The sequence below is a fragment of the Aspergillus tubingensis genome (genome assembly GCF_013340325.1).
Source record: "Aspergillus tubingensis WU-2223L DNA, scaffold_7, whole genome shotgun sequence".
In the NCBI taxonomy this organism is placed as follows: Eukaryota; Fungi; Ascomycota; class Eurotiomycetes; order Eurotiales; family Aspergillaceae; genus Aspergillus; species Aspergillus tubingensis.
The window spans coordinates 2,386,181-2,408,560 of NW_023336281.1; the positions used below are offsets into that span (position 1 = coordinate 2,386,181).

The following is a 22,380-nucleotide window of genomic DNA, read 5'->3' on the forward strand; positions in this document are numbered from 1 at the left end:
CGTCCCTCGAAGGCAAAAATTCGGGGCGATGAACAACGATGATCCGAAGATCACTGGCGGTGGATGTCTGGGCCAGGGCGAACCGTACACATGATACGATCAGTGATCAGTGGGAAAAGTGGATGTGCATACGTGCCACAACTCACTGCCACTAGACTAAACTTACTAGACACAGCCGAGCCGACCAGACCAGCCTAAGATAAGCCAGTCCTCTGTAGAGTGTAGATAGGCAGTGCCGGGGCAGCGAACCAATGTTTGCGATGGAGACTGAGACCGCGTAGTCTAGTTCAGTTGTTGGGTTGACTCCGTACCACTCGTGGATGTTTGTTTGTTGTTTACAACCTTAAAATAGAGTCGAGTATACGTATGTCGCTTGGCTGTTGTTTCTTCTAACGGTGAAACACCATCATCAATTCGTCCTGAGGTTAACGCATGCCAAATAATAATAATAATCTCTTTTGTTTTCAGGTGCTCCTTGTGTAACCATCACCAGGAGATTTTAGTCCGCTGCAGAACTGCAGCCCAATTATTGGGTCGCTGCTTCATCCGATGCATCCGGATCCTGATCGGGTTAGATCGGTTGGCTCTCAGCATCCTTTCACATTGGAGTTAGGATTAACGTTCACCTTGCTTGTTTGGGCGTTGTATGGCATACACTCTAATTTCAATTTATTCTCCATTTGATTGCATCGTAACCCATATCAACTAAGCAGGGGACTTTGCACTTGTGCATATATATGCAATGGCACTATTAACGGTGCGTAGCACAAATATATACAGCTGAGATTGAGTCGTTACCCCTCCAACACAACTTGGACATGACTTGGTAGCAAAACGATTAGGACTCTCCTAAGTACTGAAGAATGACAGTTATTCAATCCTAGAATAAACACCAGCAGTATCACGACCAGTAGCAGTCTCAATCTAGCCCCCCAAGATAATTAATTAACCTACATTATACACAATCCAAAACTACCTAACCCCCTCCTCACCACACACCACTACATAGCTGCTAAACACTGAAAGTACGAAAGCCAAATCTAGCACTCAAGCAGCAGCTCACTATTCACCAGTAGAAATCAATATGCTGATCACTGCACCCAGAGCCTCAAACTTCCCTTCCGTCCTCCCCCCAAACGAAGTAAGAAACCTAAAGCTATACGAATAAGGCTGGCTATCAAAACCTACTTTGTCCTGCCCAATCTACTACCCATCATCTCGGGAAGTCAAAAAAAAGTACGAAGGTGTGTGCTTTGATGATGGCGCACGGTTGCTTGAGGTATCTGTGCTGAAGCTTCTGGGTTGGTGGTGAGGTAATAGGTAGATAGCTAGCTAGCTGGCTGGCGATGGATGGGATTGAAGGAGAGAGGAAGGAAGGTTTTGGGCTGCAGTGGTGGTAAGTTGGGAAGAATTCGCTAGTGACTAGGAGCATGGTGTGGATATGATATTGTCCTTGGGGATTTGTGGGAGATAAGAAGTTGAGTACTAGAAGTCTTTGTATGATTTGGATGGTCTGGAATTGGATATGTATTTACTGGAATTCGTGTCTGAGTATAGAAATGCTAAAGGGTAATATTATAGGTACTCATATCTCTCTAATACCAGTGCTAGATGGACATATTCAGTAATTCTAGACACCGTCAATACTGCCTGTATACTTGCAAAACAAATAAACATCTTTTGGTTCAATACCAAATACCATCACATGCTATTGTTCAGATGAAGGCTAAGAATAAGACCAACTCATCAGCACATCCCTGTCTCTCTGGAATATACTCTTACTAGTTACCCCGCCACGAATGCCACCAGAGCCCCGCTACTCCGATGATGGCGACAGTATCGCCGCCTTCGGACATAACAGTGATTCTTTGACAGAAGATATACAGTAAATTCCCGCAACCGAGGAGGCGGGATCTAGATCGAGATCGAGCTGGATGTGTCGGCGGCAAACGAGGGTAGACAGATATCTAGGCGAGCTCCTATTCTTTGCCGAGAATTATCATATTGGATTTGTCAAGCATCACCCTTATTTGAAATGACGCGGAAGCACTAGTCCGAGTTGGTTTCCTCAGGCGTTGGATCTGTCTCGTGACCGGCATGAATTAGTGTTGTTTCTTGTTGCTGTGGCGGTGGCTACTAACCATCTACAATCTACATAGTATCCATCCACTCGATTTAGTTCCTCTCAGCTGGGGGCAAATGGCAGAATGGCGTGCTTTGTTCTGCAGGCGACCGGCAGGCGACCGGTGAATACTACCAACTAACTAACAGAGGGTCTACAGTCCACATAGGCGATAGTCTAGACAAGGCTGTCCTGCTCTACGGCTTGTTGTTGATGCCCAAAGCGTCAATGGCGGGGTGATTTCCAGTTACCCCTCACTCAACTTTTCTTTGATTCTCACCGCAGCCCCTCTTCCCTCTATGATAGACACTCCCCAGCCGCGTCTGGCCGCCATTAGCGCTGCCTCAAGTGACATCACTACTGTGTTTCTCTTTTTGAGATACATATGGATACATTGCACTTGAGTTGAGCACTCATGCACCTACCGACCGCACGGTGAGTTGTTCTGTCTTCAATGCTGATGATCTAGTGCGGTGGAGTACCTATCGGCCGAGTACATACACACATCCTGGAATCCCCTCTGCTGCATACTTGGTATCTGGAGATAAGATCGGAAGAACCCCGCAGTCTGCCATCGTCCACATCTGCTGACTGACTGACTGACATTCATCCTCGTCAATGGAGTCAAGCATGGATTCCTCAGCCACAAAGGCCAACGACCGGGCCGAGCAGGGTCAGCCTGACAAAGAAGGACCGCTGCGCTCGGAAGATTGCCAACTAGGGTCTCTGCAGCCATACTGAGTCACGCGTGAACTCCCGCCCCCTCTTTGTTCCGATCTCTGTCGATACGAAGTGTACATAGTCGACTTTCCGACTCTGGCCGTGCCTTGTCTACAAGCTAGAACTGCACGCATCCGGACGCGCGGGCAGACGGACACGTGTCGGCCGTCCAGTATGCAATCAGTGCGTCATCTGAGGGCGGCCATGGGCTCGGGACCAAGGCAGTAAGCATACCGGCATCCAGCCAGGTCAGGTTCAATGAGCATTGACCTGTTCCGTCCAAGAATGATGTCTTACATCCAGCTGTCACCGCTATAAGCTTCAAGGCCCGGTGCCAGTTGATGGGTGTGTATATACCCCGCATCCTGCAGCTAGCCTGCTCCGGGCCTGCCCGGACACATGCTGCTCATCTGCCTGGGATGTTACTCGTCCAATAGTGCTGGCCAGATAGTTTACACATCCGGCTGTCTCTAGCCTTTGACACGTGTGAACCCGGGGCTATCGCGGGTATGTCTTCTTTGATAACCTGCGACAAGTCATCTAGAGCGTGCGAGAGGTCATAGTCCGTGCCAGGACGCATGGCGCGCGGGTGATGACCATAGCTGTTATCCATCGGGACGTGCGCGTTGTTGGGTGTCGTAGGCTATCATGAATATCGAATTCCGATGACGCCGCTGTGTTCTGCCCAAAGGTGGTAAACTACCAGATACAGTCCTTCAGATAGCTTCTAGACATGGCATCGTCCGTTCACATGACAGTAGGACTAATAGAACAGTTGCCATGGCACCATCATCTCGACTGGTCCATTGTAGTCCCCATTGCAAAGGATTCATTCACATGTTATTCTGGCCGACTTGGACTTGCACTTCTACACCTGCCCACCTCAGATCAATACAACCCCTCACACTAGTTCTGTTCCTTTATCAAGCCATCGGTTTACCAAGACGGCGCTGACATATGCCCAGGGAGACATGTGTTAATCACTCTGGATGTGCGCGCCGACTAGTCACAGTGTCTATAGTGAGCTGCAAGAGTGCAAGTTAATCATTTTGAGATATTGCAAGTCATGCATGCTTACTGCCTCTATCTTAACACATCATCAGGACGAAAGTGCCATCAATCAAATCATTCATTTCGAATCAGACTGATTCACCCTCATCCCAACCCTCATGAAAGATAAGCTACCAGATGATACCATCCATCTAAGATACGTAGAACAGCACCAGTCAAAGAATTATCAACTATGTTCCATATCACCCGAACCGGCGCGAGTTGCATCCGCCTAGTTACCTCACATGAAGCAGACAATCTGCCGGTCTTTGGAAAGACAACCTGAATCTTGTTCACACTGGGTTGAATATCTGACACACTAGCAAATGGACATGAATACCCTACATGAACACAGATATCAAAGCCATTAGTTGTTCACAGCTCGATAAGAAAAAGGGCATTACTCATGAACAAGCCCAGCCTCAAAGACACGAGTATCTTGTCTAACACTGTGGAAAGTCATCTACGATTATGATAAGATCCTATCTCCCGCGACATACTTGAGTCTAGCTTCATCTCTATACAAGTACAGGATGCTTACGCTGTAATGATCTTGAGTTGTATCCCTGGATGAGCAAATCGGTCAGATCAATACGCCTGCAATTGCGGATTATATCCGTGATCTTGCAGAGTTGAAGATATATCTAGCTGGACGTGATATTGAGTGCTGATTATGGGTATGTTTGAAGAGCATGATGCATACGAAAAGATGCTGTAGGCACCGCCAGTACATTCTTCATTGAAAGTTAGGAAACGCTAATCTCCTGATTATTATGGTTTCCCTCTCCAAGGGCATCATATTGGGAAGACCAGCTTTGACCAGGATTATAATTTCAATGCTATCCAGAGCGTCATACAGTCTGTTTCCCTGTCTATGGAGCTACCCCAGCCCGGGGGGACCAAAGCAAAAGAGTACATTCGTCAGGTATGTGCAATTTCGGCGTGAAAGGGCTGACATAGTGAAGAATTATTCCACTGACAGTGCCTTTCTTTTCATCACACATGTAAGGTAGTTCCTGGATAGACCACCTTTTTGTATGTTGCTGGAATTCTTGCAGATGGAAACTATGTCAGAATTCCTGTGTCCAAGTAGATCAAAACAGATATATACTGTTTTGAAGCCATGAAGCAGGAAAGTGAGATGTATAACCATGATGATATGTGTTGGATACTGATATGTCTATCGCTCAGGGCTTCTATTACTAGCCTTCCTCGGTGTTCTTGGCTTTGTGAGACAGGGCACGGAATGATAGTTGCTGGTAGTAAACTAAGCACAGGTTAGTTTCAATGAGTGCTAGTATGAAACTAGCAGACCATACCAGGAACTGAGACGGAGGTAAGCGTTCATCTGCAGGATCTAGTCTAGTGCCTCTGGGCTGAAATAATCTTCTAACCCCCTGCTCATCCTTTACCCGATGTCGAAGACAGCCAATGTTTCAATCTGTGAGCAAAATAGTATCCCTGCACCATTTGAAACCACCAGCTAACCGAAACGACCTCTCTAGCTGCAGACAGCTAGTCTAATTCCACTATCGCTAAACCAATGCTCATTCTACACACACTTACAAACCTTGAAGAGAAATCTCCCCCCAGCCCTGTGCTCTAGACCCAACCCTCGCTAACCAACATCCGACCATCCGACCATCCAAAGGCAAACACAAAATCGACGAGGTCCAGAATCCAAAGCAATGAATTAAACTTCAACCAGTCTCAATCTTAGCGTGTCGGAGCGCACTCAATCCCCACCGCGGAGGATATTTGAACTCCACTAGCGCCGCGTCCGTCTTACGCAGCGTTTTAGCACGTTTAAAGAATCTAAATCAATGAGGCAGGACGAATCATGTTCCTTCAGTTTCAGGGTTGCCTGGCTGGGAGTGGAGTCACTTTTCCTTAACTCCATGCGTGGTTTTGTACTAGTTCAGTAGTTATCGCGGATGATGGCCGATTGTGGTGACAAATTGGTTTGGCTAAGCGGATATACTACTGCCCCGGGATGATCTGTGCTCAGGGGTTCGGTCCGGGCGGCCCTCGGTTGCTTGGCTTGCTGGTGGTCCACGGATATAACATGCTTTGGGTTTGTGATGTTGGTGAGTGGTGAGTGATGTTGTGAGGGTCGTGATACGAGGAGGTTGATGTGATTAGGTTTATTGGTGAGTAGTGCTGTGCGTGCTGCTTTGGTTTGTAGGTAGACCCCACGGTCATATGAGATGGGTTGGGCTAGTGGTGGAAACGGAACGGCCTCTTTTGTCAATAGACTAGCCTTATGGTTAGCTTCGTGTCAAGTTGATTAGTTTGCTATGGGATTAATTGGTCTGCTTGGCAAGGAAAGTGGCTGGCTAACATTTTACCGGTAGGGTGTTGAATTGAGGGTTGAGTGCGTGTCCCTCGCAATCTTCACAGCTGGAAATGCTTCATAAGTGCCTGAATCTAGGACTTGGCAGGCTATTCTTCTGGCTTTGGCCATCAAGCATGGCAAATTTTATTAGTCGCCTACTAGTGTCCTCAGCAGTAGGTGGACGTTGAGCCAAATCAAGATGGCGGTATCAGGACACTGCGAGGGACAGAGGCAAGATGGAGGACGACCATTGACATTATAATGATATTCTAAACATGCGGATAGCATTTCCACCAGTCGTGGTATTTGACAAGGGGTAAGTAGACAGGGTTGATCAGCTCCAGGAACTGCACTTTGCTGTCGCCGATGATGTGGCGAAACCTCCCGCCAGAGTTGCCCGCAAGGGATACCCATGTAGGGCTCGCTGTTCGAATGAGTGTCGAGGCAAGGTATCCATGGCCAGCACAGTTCTCTATACACTTATATACTGTAGACTTGTTACACCAATGATGTGCTGTCCATTGAATAGGACTGTTCATCTTACAGTTCAAGGGACACTCTGGTGGGCGAGGTGGTGCATCAAGACCCAAACAATCGTAAGAACCAGAGGTAGCAACATCTTTTTCAGTATTCTGATATCAATCAGCCGGCATGCAGGGACAATAGATCGATCGCATCTGATCTCGTGCCTGATCGATAAGCTCATCATCAGAATCTCATAATCTCGAATTCCTTCCTCTCCGTCTCCTGCATTCCGACCCCCGGAACCATGTCGATCCCTGCCTCCAGGCAAAGTTCATATCCAGACAATTTAAACAACGCATCAATTAAACTTTCAGGTCCGACCACTAGCATTGAACTAAGCAGGGACTAACAGACCGGACAGACCGGTTCTATCCACAATTCCATTATCGCGTCCCGTCGTTGGCAACCGGTGCCTCTTGGCCTCCGATCGCGCATGCATTAGCGACAGGCTGTTCTTCCCCCTCGTCGTACGATCAGTCATGCAGGAAAACTGTGTTCATTTAAATGGCAATTTAGGTTCTGAGTCCTGCATATTAATCGTGCTTTAGCTCGGAAAATTTTCTTCTGCTGCTGCTGCTGCTCCTCCTGGCCATTCTTTAAACATAATCTGTTCCTGCTCATCTCTCCATCCCTGTCTTTTTCTATGTCTGTGTGCTAAGAGAAGATTGGAATCCACGAGCACGATGGAGTTCGAGCACGAGCCCAAGCAGCAGGTTGATCCTGTGGTGGCCACCGACTTACAACATTCCGACAGTCCATCCACTGTGGATGTGCCGATCAACGCTTCTGGCCACAAGCAGGAGCTCGAGCGCAATTTTGGCTTCATTAACATTTGTGGTTTGGCTTTGACTAGTGGAAACACTTGGATTGCTTTGGGTGGGAGTATCGTGAGTGACTTCTTCCAATGTCTTTGCTCTATAGATGTCGTCATCTGTAGATTTGCTTGTCTCCGACCGTCCGATAACTGATACTTTCTACCATCCAGGTCACGGCTATCTATGATGGAGGTCCGCCCGGTGTGATCTATGAGATGTATGTCCACTGCCACAGCAATTCTATATTAAAGTCAATACTAATGTTCTCACAGGATCGCAGCCTCATTCTTCTACTGGTTCATTGCTGCATCTCTCGCTGAACTTGCCTCGTCCATGCCATCATCCGGTGGAGGTTCGTCTTTCACCACGCATACACTCAGAACCACACACTGACCTCTACAGTCTACCACTGGGCATCCGTCACAGCAGGAAGGTATGGTCGCGTCTGCGGCTGGTTCGCCGGCTGGTGGAACTTCCTGGCCTGGATCTTCGGTGCTGCCTCGACGACGCAGATTCTAGGCACGCAGGTCGTGTCCGCATACGCCTTGTTCCACCCCGACTACACCATCGAGCGCTGGCACGTCTTCATCGCCTACCTGATCTGCTCCATCCTCTGCTGCTTCCTGGTCGCATTCGCCAACCGTGCCCTCCCCATGATCGAATCCCTGGGCGGATTCCTCGTCGTCGGTGGCTTCCTCGTCACCGTCATTGTCTGCGCCGTGATGCCCCACGTCAACGGACAGCCCTACGCCACGGACGACTTCGTCTGGCGCGACTGGCTCAACGAGGCCGGATACAGCAGCGATGGCTTCGTCTTCTGCCTGGGAATGCTTAACGGCGCCTTCGCCGTCGGCACCCCCGACGTCATCTCCCACCTGGCCGAGGAGGTCCCCAAACCCGGGAAAAACATCCCCCTCGGCATGCTCGCCCAGTACGTGATGGGCTTCTTCACTGCCTTCCTCTACCTCATCGTCATCTTCTACGGCATCACCGACCTCAACGCCGTCCTCGAAGCCCCCTACCTCTTCCCCCTCACCGAAATCTACCTCCAAATCACCGGCACCCGCGGCGGCTCTCTCGGCCTCATCATCGTCTCCATGCTGCCGCTCTTCGTCGCCATCGTCGGCTGCTACCTCACCTCCAGCCGTGTCCTCTGGACATTGGCCCGCGACCGCGCTACCCCCTTCAGTGGCTACCTAGGCCGAGTCAACCACCGCTTCAAGAACCCCCTCAACTCGGTCCTCGTCTGCGGCTTGATCGCTATCATCCTCGGCTGTATCTACGTCGGTAACTCCACTGCATTCAGCGCCTTCGTCAGCTCCTTCGTCGTCTTGACAACCCTGTCTTACTCCGCTGCTATTCTCCCGCACTTGCTTCGTGGCCGTCAGGGCATCCCCCGCGGTTGGTTCTGGATGAGCGGGATTACGGGGTATCTGGTGAATACGATCACTTGTTTGTATATGATCGTGTTTATTGTCATCTTCTGCTTCCCGTTCTCGATGCCCGTGGATGCCGAAACTATGAACTATACGTGTTTGATCACGGGTGGGTTCACTATCTTCATTGCCCTGTTCTGGTTTGTTCGTCAGGGTAGTTATACTGGGCCGAAGGCTATTGCGTTGGAGAGTAGTGCGTTGGCTAAGGATGCTATTTAATGTGGGTGTGGGGGTTGTACTGTATATAGGAGGGTAAAAGTCTGCTGGGTTTAATAATTTATATTAATACTGATAATACATAAAGCGCTGTTGAAATAGACAGGCATGTTTAAATTCTTCTTCACTGTAATGTATATATATATATATACTATCCTGGTCTACGATCGGATTAGACTTGTTGTAGCGCTAGAGCCAGCACGAAAGAGACAGGAGTGTAGATTGATTGGAGAAGTCAGTAACACGAGAGGAGATGTTCTAGTACATGCCATGGCAATGAAAACAAGTAAAAGCGAGTCTCAGACACCGTCAAACCAGCTATGCGCCAATGCCTGACGTGCTGTCATCCTCCTCCTTGGATCAAGATTCGTCATGGCGCAGATAAGGCTTTTGAAATCATCGTCGACTCCCTGCCAAAGAGAGAATGGCTTGACCGGCTTGTCCTGATTGAATCCATTCAGGGTTATGTTAAAGACAGATGCCCAGGGATTGTCACCGAGGTATTCGAGAAAGCCATGGAATCCATCTTTGTCGCCGAAGTAGGAGATTTGACGTTCAATCACGATGGCTAGGCGGTCTATGCCTTCATCTAGTTCGTCGTCTCCGACTGCGAATATGACCCGTTTATGTACTACGTAGATGCACTACAGCAAGTTAACGAAGTGAGAAATTGAATAGTGTGGTGATACTTACAACAAGAGCGAACGAGAAGATATCAGATGGTTTATTCACTCGTCCTCTAGCATGGGCTTCGGGACTCCTCCACATCCAGTTGCCTGCTTGCTTCCCAAGCATGGATGAGCCTGGAGGGATGTATACGGCGTCTTCGAGGTCGCCAAGTTGGACTTTCTCGATGGTGATGCCTTTGTCGGCCTGATTCCAGTTGACGAAGAAGTTGTCCGCTTTAATGTCTATCCAGAGTAAGCTGCTGTCTGTTAGTCCACTCAGGGTAAATTGATTCACCCGTGTGAACAATGTCTTTGTCATGCATCTCAGCAATCCCAAGAAGAGCTTCTTTGAGAAGTTTCTTTCTTATTCCAAGAGACAAGTCCTTCTGAGCCAGGTGGAGAAGATGACCTGTGAGGTATTCGAACACGAACATTGACTTCTCAGGGATGATGTCCTGAGCAAGACGAACATGGCTGGCATTGTTGCGTAATCTGCTGTTTACGTCTTGAAGGTCTTCAAAATTGACCTCGTGGATATATTTCAATATGAATCTCTGATCACCAGCGCTAATGGACTAGTAAGGGAGTGGTCATGAGAAGTAGTAGTCAGGTCTACTCACGTTGCGAGGAGAACCTGACGTGGCGGAGATGATTCTTCCTGAAGAACCCGCTCAACTTCATAGCGACGACCAGACTGACCGATATATTTGTCAGTGTGGGCCGTGGAAGTCGGCGTTGTGCTTGCTCTGCGGTGGAGACGACTGCTGACGGTTGATCTGTAGCTAGAGAGTCTTGTACTCACGAGAGCCGAGTATGCCCGCGTCTTGAAAGAGTGCAACATTGGGGAACATAATGACAGCATCGAGACAATGTAACTGAATTAAGTAGTAAAGAACTGCCTCGACTAGAGTATTCCAATGAGATGTGTGGCTTCGAATGGAAGTCAACATCAGGTGACAGACGCAAGGGATGCTCCGGGAGCACGCCACTGTGGCACGGCTGGGGTTACAACATTGCGCTCAGCAATCAATATGACCCATGAACATGTCTTAATTCTGGCATATCACTAAAGGCGCACTTTATCATCATGATCGGGTAAGGCCTCCTGCACTCTAAATGAATGCTTACTCAGGGATCACGGGCCCAACACAGCCCTTAGTAGGTGTATCTCAGAATCAGGCAGGTATATTGCTACAGATAATCCACACATCTACAATCGAACCGGCTCCTTATCCTCCTCAACGCACAAATGTCCCTCTCTAACCAGCGAATTCTTACACGACCGCTTTTTCGCCCAATCCTCCAAATTGTTCAATGACACCTGGGCAATCTCACTCAGTGCCTCGCGCGTGAAAAACGCCTGATGTCCACACACGAGGACATTGGGAAACGTCATCAGTCGCATCAACGTATCGTCGTGAATGATCTCCGCTGAATGGTCATTATAGAACAAGTCCCCTTCTTCCTCATACACATCCAACGCCAAACCGCCCAATCTTCCATCTTTCAACGCCTGCACTGCATCTCTCGTATGGATCAGCCCGCCTCGCGAGGTATTCACCACCATTGCCCCCCTCTTCAACTTGGCCAGGCTTTTCGCATTGATCAAATGTCTAGTTCCCTCTGTCAATGGACAATGCAAGCTCACCACATCACTCCGTCCCAGCAATTCGTCCATCCCGACATAACTTCCTCCTATCTCCTTCTCAAACTCTTCCCCACCATATGGATCGGCCCCAAGCAACACACAGCCGAACCCCTTCATGATTCTCGCGAATGCCATTCCAATGCGGCCTAATCCCACCACGCCCACCGTCTTTCCTGCCAAGGTCTGGCCTAGGAACCCTTCTAGATTGAAGTTGCCTTCGCGAACACGGTTATACGCGCGGTGCGTCTTGCGGTTCAAGGTTTGGATCAGCGCCACGGCGAACTCGGCCACAGCTTCGGGGGAGTAGCTGGGGACATTGGCGACGAAGAAGCCGAGGGCTTCGGCGACGGGGAGGTCGATGTTGTTGAAGCCTGCGCAGCGGAGGAGAATGGCACGGACACCGTAGGAGTGTAGAGCGTGCAGAACAGTAGCGTCGAGGGTGTCGTTTACGAAGACACAGACAGCATCACTGGAGCGCGCGAGGGAGACGGTGGACGAGGTTAGAGCGAAGGGGTGAGCGGTGATGGTGGTTAAATCTGGGTGAAAAGTTTGGAGGGTCTGATTGAAGTAATGGGTATCGTATGATTTCGCGGAGAAGAGAGTGAGTTTCATTGTGCTGGCTGATTGATTGTTTAGATGTACTGTAGATTGTGTGAAATAAGTGCTGGTAAGTAGTTTTTAAAAAGTATGGATGAGAGGCTGGCGGGGTTACACATGGGAGGGGTAATGACGTATCCTATATTGACAGTTGAGTTTATTAAGGTTTGTTTGGGTTTACATGGGGTGATGCTGTAAGGATGGCTGGATGCAGTGAATGGCGTGTTGAGCGCATTTGGTGATGCCGACCGGCTCGATTGGTACGTAGTGGCAGCCCGCAGCTGGTACGTCCCTCTTCATGTATCCGGGAATGAAGCTTATATGGGCTCCCTATCTGGCTATAACATATCATGCAAATGCATACTAGTTATGAGCAATGCCTCTATGCTCAAGATTCAACGACAACAACTGTTTGTGAGTTGTCCGGAATATTGATGCTGTTGCTAATTATAGATAGGGCACTAGCGTATCTATCTCTGTGACGGGTATGGAGCTTCAAGGGTTGACATTTACATTCAGCTCTCCTGCCATTTAAGACGTCTATCTACTGGGTTACACGACTCAATCGCAGCATTGGGATATATATTGGCTTGACCCCAATGGATCGACGCGGGGAGGCTAACTGGAGCTAACTGGAAGAACATCTGCCACTTGCTGTTCTCGGAAAAGTGACTCCGCCCCCGCCAACCAAGTGGACATCTCCTGCCCCCATCGGAATGTCACAAATCTGACTTCAGACCCTGGAGATCTCAACTGGATGCGAGAAATTGTACATCTTCCGTCACACCCCACGGGCGGAAGAAGACGACATCATGACCTGATCACGAGAGGAATTGATGGAATTGCCCTGGATGAAATGTGCTCGTCATGGATACTCTCGACCCACCATCTCCACCCATGGTTGCTGTCCCCAGGCACAGCTAGCTGGCAGACACATCACCACCACCACTGATTTTAAGGCCTCCATTAGCAACACGCTAAGTTAAGAGCAAGCCGGGGTATGTATGGATGGTCTGATCGGATTTTAGAAGCACGGGGATAGATCGGATAATATGCCAGGCAGATAGATACTTACTGACCATCGTCTCAGCTCATCCGATGCTGTCAGCCCCACCCCCTTTTTTCTTCTTCGGCGGTCCGTTAAAGCTTGTTCGATTGTCACTCCAACAGGAATTTTCTGGGCCAATACCTCCCTTTGCTTTACTGTCCAAACGTGCCTTGCTTCCCGCCAATTTCAGGAGATTATTCCTGTTCTGCTGGCCATGGACCCTTCCACCTTTATCGATCCCTATCTGACCCCGCCCGATCGACTGGTCCTCGATAACCTGCTGCTCGATAGCCAATCCACCCCGGAAAAGCCCAAATCATGTACATTCTCACCCGCCGTCAACTAACTTCCTTGCCACTGCTCTTCCGGGTTTCATGCTAACTTTCTCCTGCCACTAAAGCCGGCGGGACCCCCGATGTCCCATCAGATGCCGACGCGACCGTCAGCCAACTGGAGGCCTTTAATGACCCCCGGCATGCCGACTTTGTCCCGACCATCTTCTTCACCTGGGATTTGAAGGACATCAAGCTGCCTCCGCTGCTAGATGCATGGCTGCTGCAACCGTACATCAGGGCCGCGCGGTCCATCGTCCGGGTGGACACCGACGTGGTCATGCTCACCCATCTCTTGCTGTACTTTACCACCTCTGTGCCCAGTGCCATCTATCTCTTCCGTAACTTCCACTGGCTCCATGGCGTGCTGCACTGGATCATGCAGTCTTACTACGTGGGTACCTATACCCTGATGATGCACCAGCACATCCACATGGGTGGTATCCTGAAAAAGCGCAATTGGTGGCTATTCGACATGATCTTTCCCTACATCACGGACCCGCTCATGGGCCACACCTGGAACTCCTACTTCTACCATCACGTCAAGCATCACCACGTCGAAGGCAACGGCCCGGATGATCTGTCTTCAACGATCCGTTACCAGCGCGACAGTCTGGCTGATTTCGCCTGCTACGTCGGCCGCTTCTACCTCTTCATCTGGCTGGAGCTGCCCACCTACTTCCTGCGCAAAGGAAAGACCCTTTTGGGGTTGAAAGCAGCCTTTTGGGAACTCAGCAGCTACTTGATGATGTATCTGCTCTGGAACTATGTCAGCTGGAGAGCGACATTGTTTGTCTTTGTTCTTCCGTTCCTGCAGCTGCGTGTGGGTCTCATGGTGGGGAACTGGGGACAGCATGCGTTTGTCGACGAGACGGATCCCAACAGTGACTTTCGCTCCAGTATCACCTTGATTGACGTAGCGGTATGGTCCAATTATTTTCCAATTCTGACCACATACTCATTATGAATAGAGCAACCGCTTCTGCTACAATGATGGCTACCACACCTCGCACCACCTGAACCCGCGCCGCCACTGGCGCGACCATCCCCTCGCCTTTCTGCGGCAAAAGGACCGGTATGCCTCCGAGCATGCCCTCGTGTTCCGCAACATCGACTACATCATGATCACGGTGCGACTGATGCGCAAGGACTACGACCACTTGGCGCGGTGTCTAGTGCCGATGGGCGACCAGATCGGCATGACGCATGCAGAGCTTGCGGCGATGCTGCGTCGCAAGACGCGTCGCTTCAGTGAGGAGGAAATTAAGCGGAAGTTTGCTTGATTGCTTCTTTCCGCTCTTACATTTTGTGCTATACCCTAGCTGCTTCTGGAAGGCATCCCGACACTGGAAGAGGAGGTAGGGTTGTATATACAGACTCACATACTCTAAAAGAAGATGTAATACATAATCTATTGCATACACATACACACACAATCTCCCTACTAAGCAGCAGAAGAATCCCGACCAACCGACCTCCCCAAAAGCGGCACCCTCCCCAGCACCCTGGGCACAATCCTTGACCCATGCACAATCAACGGCACAACAGCTACCATCCACATCACATACACCACCGCAACTGCAACTCCCAACTTGACCCTCTCCCAAAACGACACCTTCCCTCTATTGCCCCCTAACAACGCCCTCTCCTCGTCCCTTCCCCCAGTGGCTTCCAAAGCATCCACCATTCTCCCCACCACCCTCCGATTAATCCTCTCCCAAGTCATATCCTCCGCAAACACCCTCGCCCCTCTCCCCAACCGCCCCCTCAACCTCCCATCCCGCAACACCTCCCCCACAAGCCCACTGAACACGCCCACTTCCCCCTCCGCCACCGGAACCAAATACCCCGTTTCCTGATTCCTCACGATATCCGACGGTCCCCCCTGATCCCTCGCGATGACAGGCACCCCACTCGCCATAGCCTCCAGCACAACCAGCCCAAATGTCTCCGTAACAGAGCAATGCAGGAATATATCCGCGGAAGCATAGACCCTCGCTAACTCCACCCCAGTCTTGAATCCCAGGAAGATAACATGTGAAGAGACGTGGTGAAAGAGGGATTGGATGCGTGCCGTCACAGCTGGATTGGCGTTCCCACCGACTATCACCATCTTAAAGGGGATTTTCGTACTGGAAAGAAGATGGGTAATGGCTTCAGCGAGGAACTCGAAACCCTTTTCTGGCGCGATCCGACAAACTGTTAGGAGGATGGCTTCGCCGTTTGGAGCTAACGTATCCCGTAGGGACTGGGATCGACGGGACGGGTTAAAAAGGGATGTGTCGACTCCCCGTCCTAACCGGTGGGTTTTGTGGATGGGAGTATTGGTGGATCGTAAGTAGGTTAGGACGTCGCTGCACGGGTAGAAGATCGTGTGGATGCAGGGCGTGCGGAAGAGATATCCCTCTACGAGGGAGAGGAGCCAGACGGCGAAGGTGGAGAGGGGTCTAGGGAAGATGATGGAGCTGTAGGAGGAGAGGTCTGTTTGGTAGTTTAGGAGTGTTGGTGGAGGGGAGTGGAGTTGGCGGAGTTGGAGGAGGAGTTGGAAGCCTAGACTGGCTGGGCTGGCGATGTAGATTAGGTCTGGGGTGAAGGTTTGGGGGTAGATTGTGGTGGTGAGATGGAAGGGGTAGACGAGGGTGAGGTCGGGGTTGTAGGGGAGGGGGTAGCCGGGGAGGCGGATTGTTGTTGTTGTTTCTTCTTTGTGGGTTTGATGACGTTGTGAGGGTGAGGATGATGGTGATGGTGGTGGTGAGGTGAACTGTGGTGCCACGACAGCCAGTTCGACGCCATTGCGACGCAGATACTCGATCAATTTGCCGGTTGTGCGACTGACGCCGTTGACTGGACCTAGAGATTCGGTGGTGAGGAGGATGCGTTTGCCTTTGAGGATGCTGGGGAAGTCTTCGGAGGGGGGAGGAAATGAGGGCATGTTGATGATGTTGATACTATTCAACCAGTATCTGATTGGTGGACTGTATATCTAGACACAGTCTACGACTACCAGGAGTGCACGCACGTACTTATGTTCTACAAGAATAGACAATACGGTGTGCAGAGCAACCAGACCCAGGAGGACAAACCTAACACCCACAGATCATCACCCCCTACACTGAGAATCACTGCAGGTGATGCACAAGAATCGTTCGTGTCTCCGGGCTGGATGCGGGCACGTGGGCTGGCTGGAGAGAATCGCTCGTTCGGGCGGATCACCAGCCAAATTTCATGCCTTCAATGCCTCCTGCATCCCCCCGTATGGTTGATCCAGTGGCAGTCCGTACTGCCCCCCGCGTGCATCAACCCATGCAGCTCTGTGGCATTGACTCCCTCTTTTGCCTTCATGCTCCGCTGCTCACGTTCCGCTGCCACGGCCATGCGCCCTCCGCGCAAGACCTTATCTCCTCGGTCGCCCGACGATCTCTTGCCTCTGGGTGTCTGGGCTGATGCTTATACTGCTTGTGGTCCCGTCTCCCTTGTCTTGTCTTGTTGTCTTGCCCCTCAATCGTCTCGTCAGTTCCTGGACTGACTGGTGAGTGAGGTCTGTCGCCGACGGTTACACAAGAAACACTACAGCAGCAGCAGCAGCAGCAGAAGCAGCACAATGGATCTCGCTTCTTCACCACGAAGCTCTCTCGAATGGAGTCTAGATGACAGTTCAACCTGTCCCACTACCCCGGCATCTAGTCCGCTGTTTCGCGCCGCAAAGGTGGACGATGTCTCGTCGCATTCCACCTCGCCTGCGGGAATCACAGACATCCAGGGAGCCCACAACGACGCTGCGAACGCCAATTCAGCGCGTATTGTGTCCGACGATCGCGTAAAGAGCGTCTGCGTTGTGGGTGCAGGATACGTGGGTAGGCTTCTGGCACTACTGCCCTTATCTACGAGCCAAACTAAGCCAGCCCTACAGGCGGACCAACCGCGGCTGTTCTCGCGCTATACAATCCCTCCGTCGCAGTGACAGTGCTGGACCGGGATCCTCGTCGCATTCAGAGCTGGAAGTCGGCGCATCTCCCCGTACATGAACCCACCCTATACAATGTGGTGCGCGCAACGCGCGATGGCTCGGACGTGGCTCAGAGTGTTGGTACCGAATGCTCAGAGTACTCGCGTCGACAGCCCAACCTGTTCTTCACATGCGACTCGATGACTATCGCAGACGCAGACATGATCTTCCTGGCCGTCAACACACCCACCAAGACCTTCGGTCTCGGCGCCGGTAGAGCCACCGACATGACAGCCGTCGACGGCGCCGTGCAGGAGATAGCACGCTACGCAAAGCCAGGAGCCATCATCGTCGAGAAGAGCACCGTGCCGTGTGGAACGGCCGAACGAGTGCGACAAACAGTAAGCCTCATCCTCACCTCTTATATAACAAAAGAGTAATGTTGACGGACCAGCTCACCACCCTCCGCCCCAACACCCCCTTCGAAGTCCTCTCCAACCCCGAATTCCTCTCCGAAGGCTCCGCCATCGACAACCTCGTCCACCCGGACCGCGTCCTGATCGGCTCCTCAGGAACTGCCCAAGGTCGGCGCGCTGCCCGCATGCTCGCCCACCTCTACTCCTGGGTCCCTCCGACGCGCATCCTCCAAGTAAACGCCTGGTCATCGGAACTCGCCAAACTCGTCGCCAACGCCATGCTGGCCCAGCGCATCAGCAGCATCAACTCCATCAGCGCGATCTGCGAAAAGACCGGCGCAGACGTCGACCAAGTGGCGCGTGCCATTGGCATGGACGCGCGCATCGGACCACAGTTCCTCAAAGCCGGCGTCGGATTCGGCGGGTCCTGCTTCCGCAAAGACATCGCCAGTTTGACATATCTCGCTGAATCAGTGGGGTTAGACGAAGTCGCGCACTACTGGCGCCAAGTCAACGCTATGAACGAGTACCAGCGTGTGCGGTTCGCACGGAGAGTCATCGACCGCTTCGATGGGAATCTATCCGGGAGGAAGATCGCCGTGCTGGGGTTCGCGTTTAAGAAAGACACTGGGGATACGCGCGAGTCGCCGGTTGTGGATGTTATCAGACTGTTGCTTGAGGAGAGGCCGGCGGAGATTGATATCTTTGATTTGTTCTGTCATGAGGAGGATATTCTGCGTGAGCTGGAAGCGGCCTGTGGGAAGGAGGATGTGGCTGCTAGGGTGAAGGTCCTGTCGGATCCGTATTTGGCCTGTTCGCAGGCTAATGCGGTTTTGGTCATGACGGACTGCGAGCAGTTCAAGAATGGGCGGAAGCGCAGTGCTGCTCGCTCGGACTCGGAGGTGTTTGAGAGTCTGGATGAGATGCTTTCGCCGGCGCGCAGGGATGAGGAGTGGACGTTTAACGGGGCTACTTATCGATTGACGCCGGAGGAAGGGTGTGGGAGTGATTGCGCGGCATGTCGGAGCTGGGCACCGCGGTCTGTGGCTGTGGTGAATGAGCCGTTGGAGTGGGCGCGCATTGCGTACAACTTGAAGGATCCGAAGTGGGTGTATGATGGACGGGGATGTTTAGATGGGGCGGAGTTGCAGAAGTTGGGGGTGGAGAGTAAGGCTATTGGGCGGATGTAATCATACCAGTTAATTTAATTGATAGATAGATTGCAAATTAATTACTACGTAATACTACCATATATACCATACCCCAATCCCAATCACATCAAACTCAAACACACACATTAATGAGATAGAAAGATTACAGAGAAGCCTCAAACTTCCCATCCACCTCCTCCACCTTCTTCACAGCCCTAATATACCCCTCCTCCTTCTGCAACCTCTCCGCATACTTCCCCAACAGCGGAAACTTATCCAACTGATCCGCCAACCTCCCGGACATAGCAATTACGGGAAAACTCATCATAATATCCGCGGCCGTCAACTCCGTGCCGCACAGATAGGCTCCCCCATTAGGACTACTCCGCAACTGATCCTCTAAGAACTCCAAATGGGATTGGATATTCCTCGCCAGGAAGGCCTTTTCAACCTGGCCCGCGACAAGGCGCGGAAGCGGCTTGACGAAGAAGGGCATGCCGGGGGGGTTTTTTACCGCTGTTACCATCACCATTAGCATTAACATCCTTCCTTCCTTGTCCGCAGGACATATCCCATATCTCATAGGGAACAGGGGTAAGTAATGCTTACTATCCATAACCAACTGCATCACCAAAAACGGCATGAGACTTCCTTCAGCATAGTGCATGAAGTAGCGATAGCGCATCCATTCCTCGGTTTCACCGCCGACTACACCCTCCTGGTTGGGTTTCCATCGAGCAGGGAGGAGAGGTTTCTCTGCTGCTGCGTTGTCGCCGAAGTGATCGAGCAGGTACTCGATGATAATGCCGGACTCGGCGAGCACGATGGGCTTCTGGTCTGGAGGGGCGTTCGCGGGTTGGATGGTCAATAGAGGGGACTTTCCGAGGGGATGGATCTCTTTTAGTTCCGCGGGTGCGAGCTTGTCGGGACCGCGGTGGTAGATCTTTAGCTCGTAGGTTAGGTGCAGGGCTTCGAGGAGCCAGAGGATGCGGTGGGAGCGGGATTGGGAGAGCCTAGATTCATGGTATTTTATTGTTAGTGTTGGGGTGGGTGCAGGGGGTAGAAGGAGATGGGGGGAGGGTATGTACCAGTAGAGGGTGATTTTGGTGCCTTTGTTGGGGTCGGTCATTTTGGTGGTATTGATCAAATAGTACTGGATTGGATAAGTGGTGGTGGTGTGGTGAATAGGAGAATGGTGTGTACGTTATCTTATATGTGACAAGCTTAGGGATGAATGTGATTGAGTGCTCATCACACATTAATTAGAACTTATCATGCGCGAGCGAACCTCGGATGTTCTCGTGAAGACTGACGCCATGAGTGGGGCGCCCATTTTTGCGATCATACTGTAGATACCAGAGGACGAGGGATTCTACTGTTCAACGTTGTGTAGTGTAGAGAAGTAGTGTATATGTGTATGTGATAGTTGCTAACTATGTAGATTGTATCTAAAATAATCATCAGTAATGATATAGTGATCATAATAACATCCTGATATCCACTTACCTGCATACCTGCATAACTACATAGCACAACGATATTATACACCTTACTAATTATGCTGCTTATCACATGACACAACCTCAACATGATCACCACCACACCCAATACGCATATACCCCCAGCTCGCCAGCAATAAACCAGCGCTCCCCAAACCGCAACCATGGCCGGTCCCAGCAAGTGTATGTCATTCACCTCTGATTCTCCTCAATTCCAATTGCTAACCGCTCTCTCCAGCTTTGATCCTTGATCCGGCCCTCCAGAAATACTACGGTCCGTTTGTTCCCGCCAATAAGACTTGACGCATTACATTACTCCCCTCCCTTCAGAAACAACAATTACCTCTCGGAGAGGGTATTGGGAGGAATAATCTTGGATGGATGATAACTGACAATTGGGTTATGTAGAACTCAACGCCAACCGCTACAAGTACTTCCGGTGGACGCCGCGCCATGCCTGGTTCTCGTTCCTCTACATGGCGCTGATTCCTGGTGCATTGGGCTATGTCGCTTATAAGACTGATGTGAGTGATCTGGGTTACATTGGGATTTGGTGGGTGTGAATGCTAATGGCTGTGTGTAGGGTCTGTACCAGCTGCGTGGAAAGCGCAGGGGCGATACGATTGTCGAGTGGTAGATCGATTCGATCCTCTCAAGTGTGGTTGGGTGGGAGAAAAGCGTGATGTGATGGGTCGGGCTGGATGTGTATCTACTACTACTATTATACCGTTATTGAAGATTTCGTTTACTACAGCAGGTTCTTTGCGTTGCTGATGGGCACAGCACAGTCAATAATACAGACAGACATATTACTGATAGATAGTAGACTAGACATCCCTGTAGCGAACCTGGTATCCTCAACTCCTAATACTCATACAAACACATACAGCATCAAAATCGATCATTCAAGCAGGTATTTAGTACGGCGCCCACCCCCTTCTCCCTCCTCTCCCTCCACCTCCACCACCACCACCCCTCTCCTCCGGAACTCTCTCCCCCCGTCTCCAATCCCCCGGTGGAATTCTCCCCCCTCTCATCCCACCACTACCACCGCCTCCACGATACCTCTCCCCCCGACCAGCATCGCCAGGGAACGCCCTCATCCCCCCACCCATCGCCATCCCCCGACCGGGATTAACCGGCGGCGCCACAGACCCATCCTCCAGCGGCGGCAGTACCGCACAATCGACATAGTCTCCAATAACGAACCTTGCCTCCTGCAACGTCTTGTCCGCATCATTTCCTTGAATCCTCAACCTCCCTCCTACTCCAGCACCACTGCCCTTCCTCTGGCCCCCTTCCTCCCCATCCGCATTCTCATCCTCATCCCCACCATTCGCAATCGCACTCTCCCTCGGACCGATAATCACACTCCCCAAATCCTTCGCGAGATATCTGCCCCGCGCGTCGGGTCCCATTGTCGCGGCGCCTTTGGTGTCCGGGTATATGAGGCGGAAGCAGAGGCGCGTACCGACCGGCGGGTCAGGAAGCAGACTAGGTAGCGCGGAGGTCAGGAGGTGGGAGAGTTCGCGGAGAGTGCATGATTGCCAGGTGTAGATTTGGAGGTGGGGAGGGAGTTGTTGTGGTGGTGGGGGACTGCGCGTGCGGATGGCGTTGGGGCCGCTTGTCGGACCGCTGTAGGACGAGGATGAAGCTGTGGAGGAGAAGTCGGAGAGATGGTGGTAGTTGTTGAGTCGGTAGAAGAGCTTGAGGTGGAAGGGGGTTGTGGTTTGGCGGTCGATTGGAGGTGGTGTCATTTTGCTGCTCTTCTTTATTTTCTGTTCAGTTTGGTAGACACTTGTTGGTGTAGTCGGTTCCAAAAGATATAGTGTGCGATTGTAGTGTGTAGTATAGGA

The 22,380-nt window shown here is 51.1% G+C and overlaps 9 protein-coding genes across 9 annotated transcripts; 4 read left to right on the plus strand and 5 right to left on the minus strand.

Annotated features, from left to right (window-relative positions):
* Positions 1 to 7,435: 7,435 nt before the first annotated feature.
* AtWU_05762 (choline transporter) lies at positions 7,436 to 9,222 on the plus strand (the record flags this gene model as incomplete). Its single annotated transcript, XM_035500872.1, has 4 exons — positions 7,436 to 7,639; positions 7,738 to 7,784; positions 7,840 to 7,919; positions 7,970 to 9,222. The coding sequence occupies 4 exons, from the start codon at positions 7,436 to 7,438 to the stop codon at positions 9,220 to 9,222; spliced, it is 1,584 nt and encodes a 527-aa protein (XP_035356765.1).
* A 296-nt stretch (positions 9,223 to 9,518) lies between these two features.
* Positions 9,519 to 10,728, minus strand: AtWU_05763 (calcium/calmodulin dependent protein kinase; the record flags this gene model as incomplete). The annotated part of the gene is made up of 4 exons (XM_035500873.1): positions 9,519 to 9,863; positions 9,913 to 10,130; positions 10,183 to 10,454; positions 10,508 to 10,728. The coding sequence occupies 4 exons, from the start codon at positions 10,726 to 10,728 to the stop codon at positions 9,519 to 9,521; spliced, it is 1,056 nt and encodes a 351-aa protein (XP_035356766.1).
* A 369-nt stretch (positions 10,729 to 11,097) lies between these two features.
* On the minus strand, positions 11,098 to 12,147 carry AtWU_05764 (2-hydroxyacid dehydrogenase; the record flags this gene model as incomplete). The annotated part of the gene is made up of 1 exon (XM_035500874.1): positions 11,098 to 12,147. One exon carries the CDS (start codon positions 12,145 to 12,147, stop codon positions 11,098 to 11,100), a length of 1,050 nt encoding a protein of 349 aa, XP_035356767.1.
* Positions 12,148 to 13,394: 1,247 nt separating this feature from the next.
* AtWU_05765 (fatty acid desaturase) lies at positions 13,395 to 14,795 on the plus strand (the record flags this gene model as incomplete). Its single annotated transcript, XM_035500875.1, has 3 exons — positions 13,395 to 13,500; positions 13,581 to 14,434; positions 14,484 to 14,795. 3 exons carry the CDS (start codon positions 13,395 to 13,397, stop codon positions 14,793 to 14,795), a joined length of 1,272 nt encoding a protein of 423 aa, XP_035356768.1.
* Positions 14,796 to 14,956: 161 nt separating this feature from the next.
* Positions 14,957 to 16,444, minus strand: AtWU_05766 (glycosyltransferase family 4 protein; the record flags this gene model as incomplete). The annotated part of the gene is made up of 1 exon (XM_035500876.1): positions 14,957 to 16,444. The coding sequence occupies one exon, from the start codon at positions 16,442 to 16,444 to the stop codon at positions 14,957 to 14,959; it is 1,488 nt and encodes a 495-aa protein (XP_035356769.1).
* A 669-nt stretch (positions 16,445 to 17,113) lies between these two features.
* On the plus strand, positions 17,114 to 19,064 carry ugd1 (UDP-glucose dehydrogenase; the record flags this gene model as incomplete). The annotated part of the gene is made up of 3 exons (XM_035500877.1): positions 17,114 to 17,366; positions 17,423 to 17,859; positions 17,913 to 19,064. The coding sequence occupies 3 exons, from the start codon at positions 17,114 to 17,116 to the stop codon at positions 19,062 to 19,064; spliced, it is 1,842 nt and encodes a 613-aa protein (XP_035356770.1).
* A 124-nt stretch (positions 19,065 to 19,188) lies between these two features.
* AtWU_05768 (glutathione S-transferase) lies at positions 19,189 to 20,154 on the minus strand (the record flags this gene model as incomplete). The annotated part of the gene is made up of 3 exons (XM_035500878.1): positions 19,189 to 19,541; positions 19,635 to 20,038; positions 20,114 to 20,154. The coding sequence occupies 3 exons, from the start codon at positions 20,152 to 20,154 to the stop codon at positions 19,189 to 19,191; spliced, it is 798 nt and encodes a 265-aa protein (XP_035356771.1).
* A 534-nt stretch (positions 20,155 to 20,688) lies between these two features.
* On the plus strand, positions 20,689 to 21,161 carry AtWU_05769 (NADH:ubiquinone oxidoreductase 6.6kD subunit; the record flags this gene model as incomplete). Its single annotated transcript, XM_035500879.1, has 4 exons — positions 20,689 to 20,707; positions 20,763 to 20,798; positions 20,933 to 21,048; positions 21,108 to 21,161. 4 exons carry the CDS (start codon positions 20,689 to 20,691, stop codon positions 21,159 to 21,161), a joined length of 225 nt encoding a protein of 74 aa, XP_035356772.1.
* Positions 21,162 to 21,441: 280 nt separating this feature from the next.
* Positions 21,442 to 22,281, minus strand: AtWU_05770 (SAP18 family protein; the record flags this gene model as incomplete). Its single annotated transcript, XM_035500880.1, has 1 exon — positions 21,442 to 22,281. The coding sequence occupies one exon, from the start codon at positions 22,279 to 22,281 to the stop codon at positions 21,442 to 21,444; it is 840 nt and encodes a 279-aa protein (XP_035356773.1).
* Positions 22,282 to 22,380: the final 99 nt, after the last annotated feature.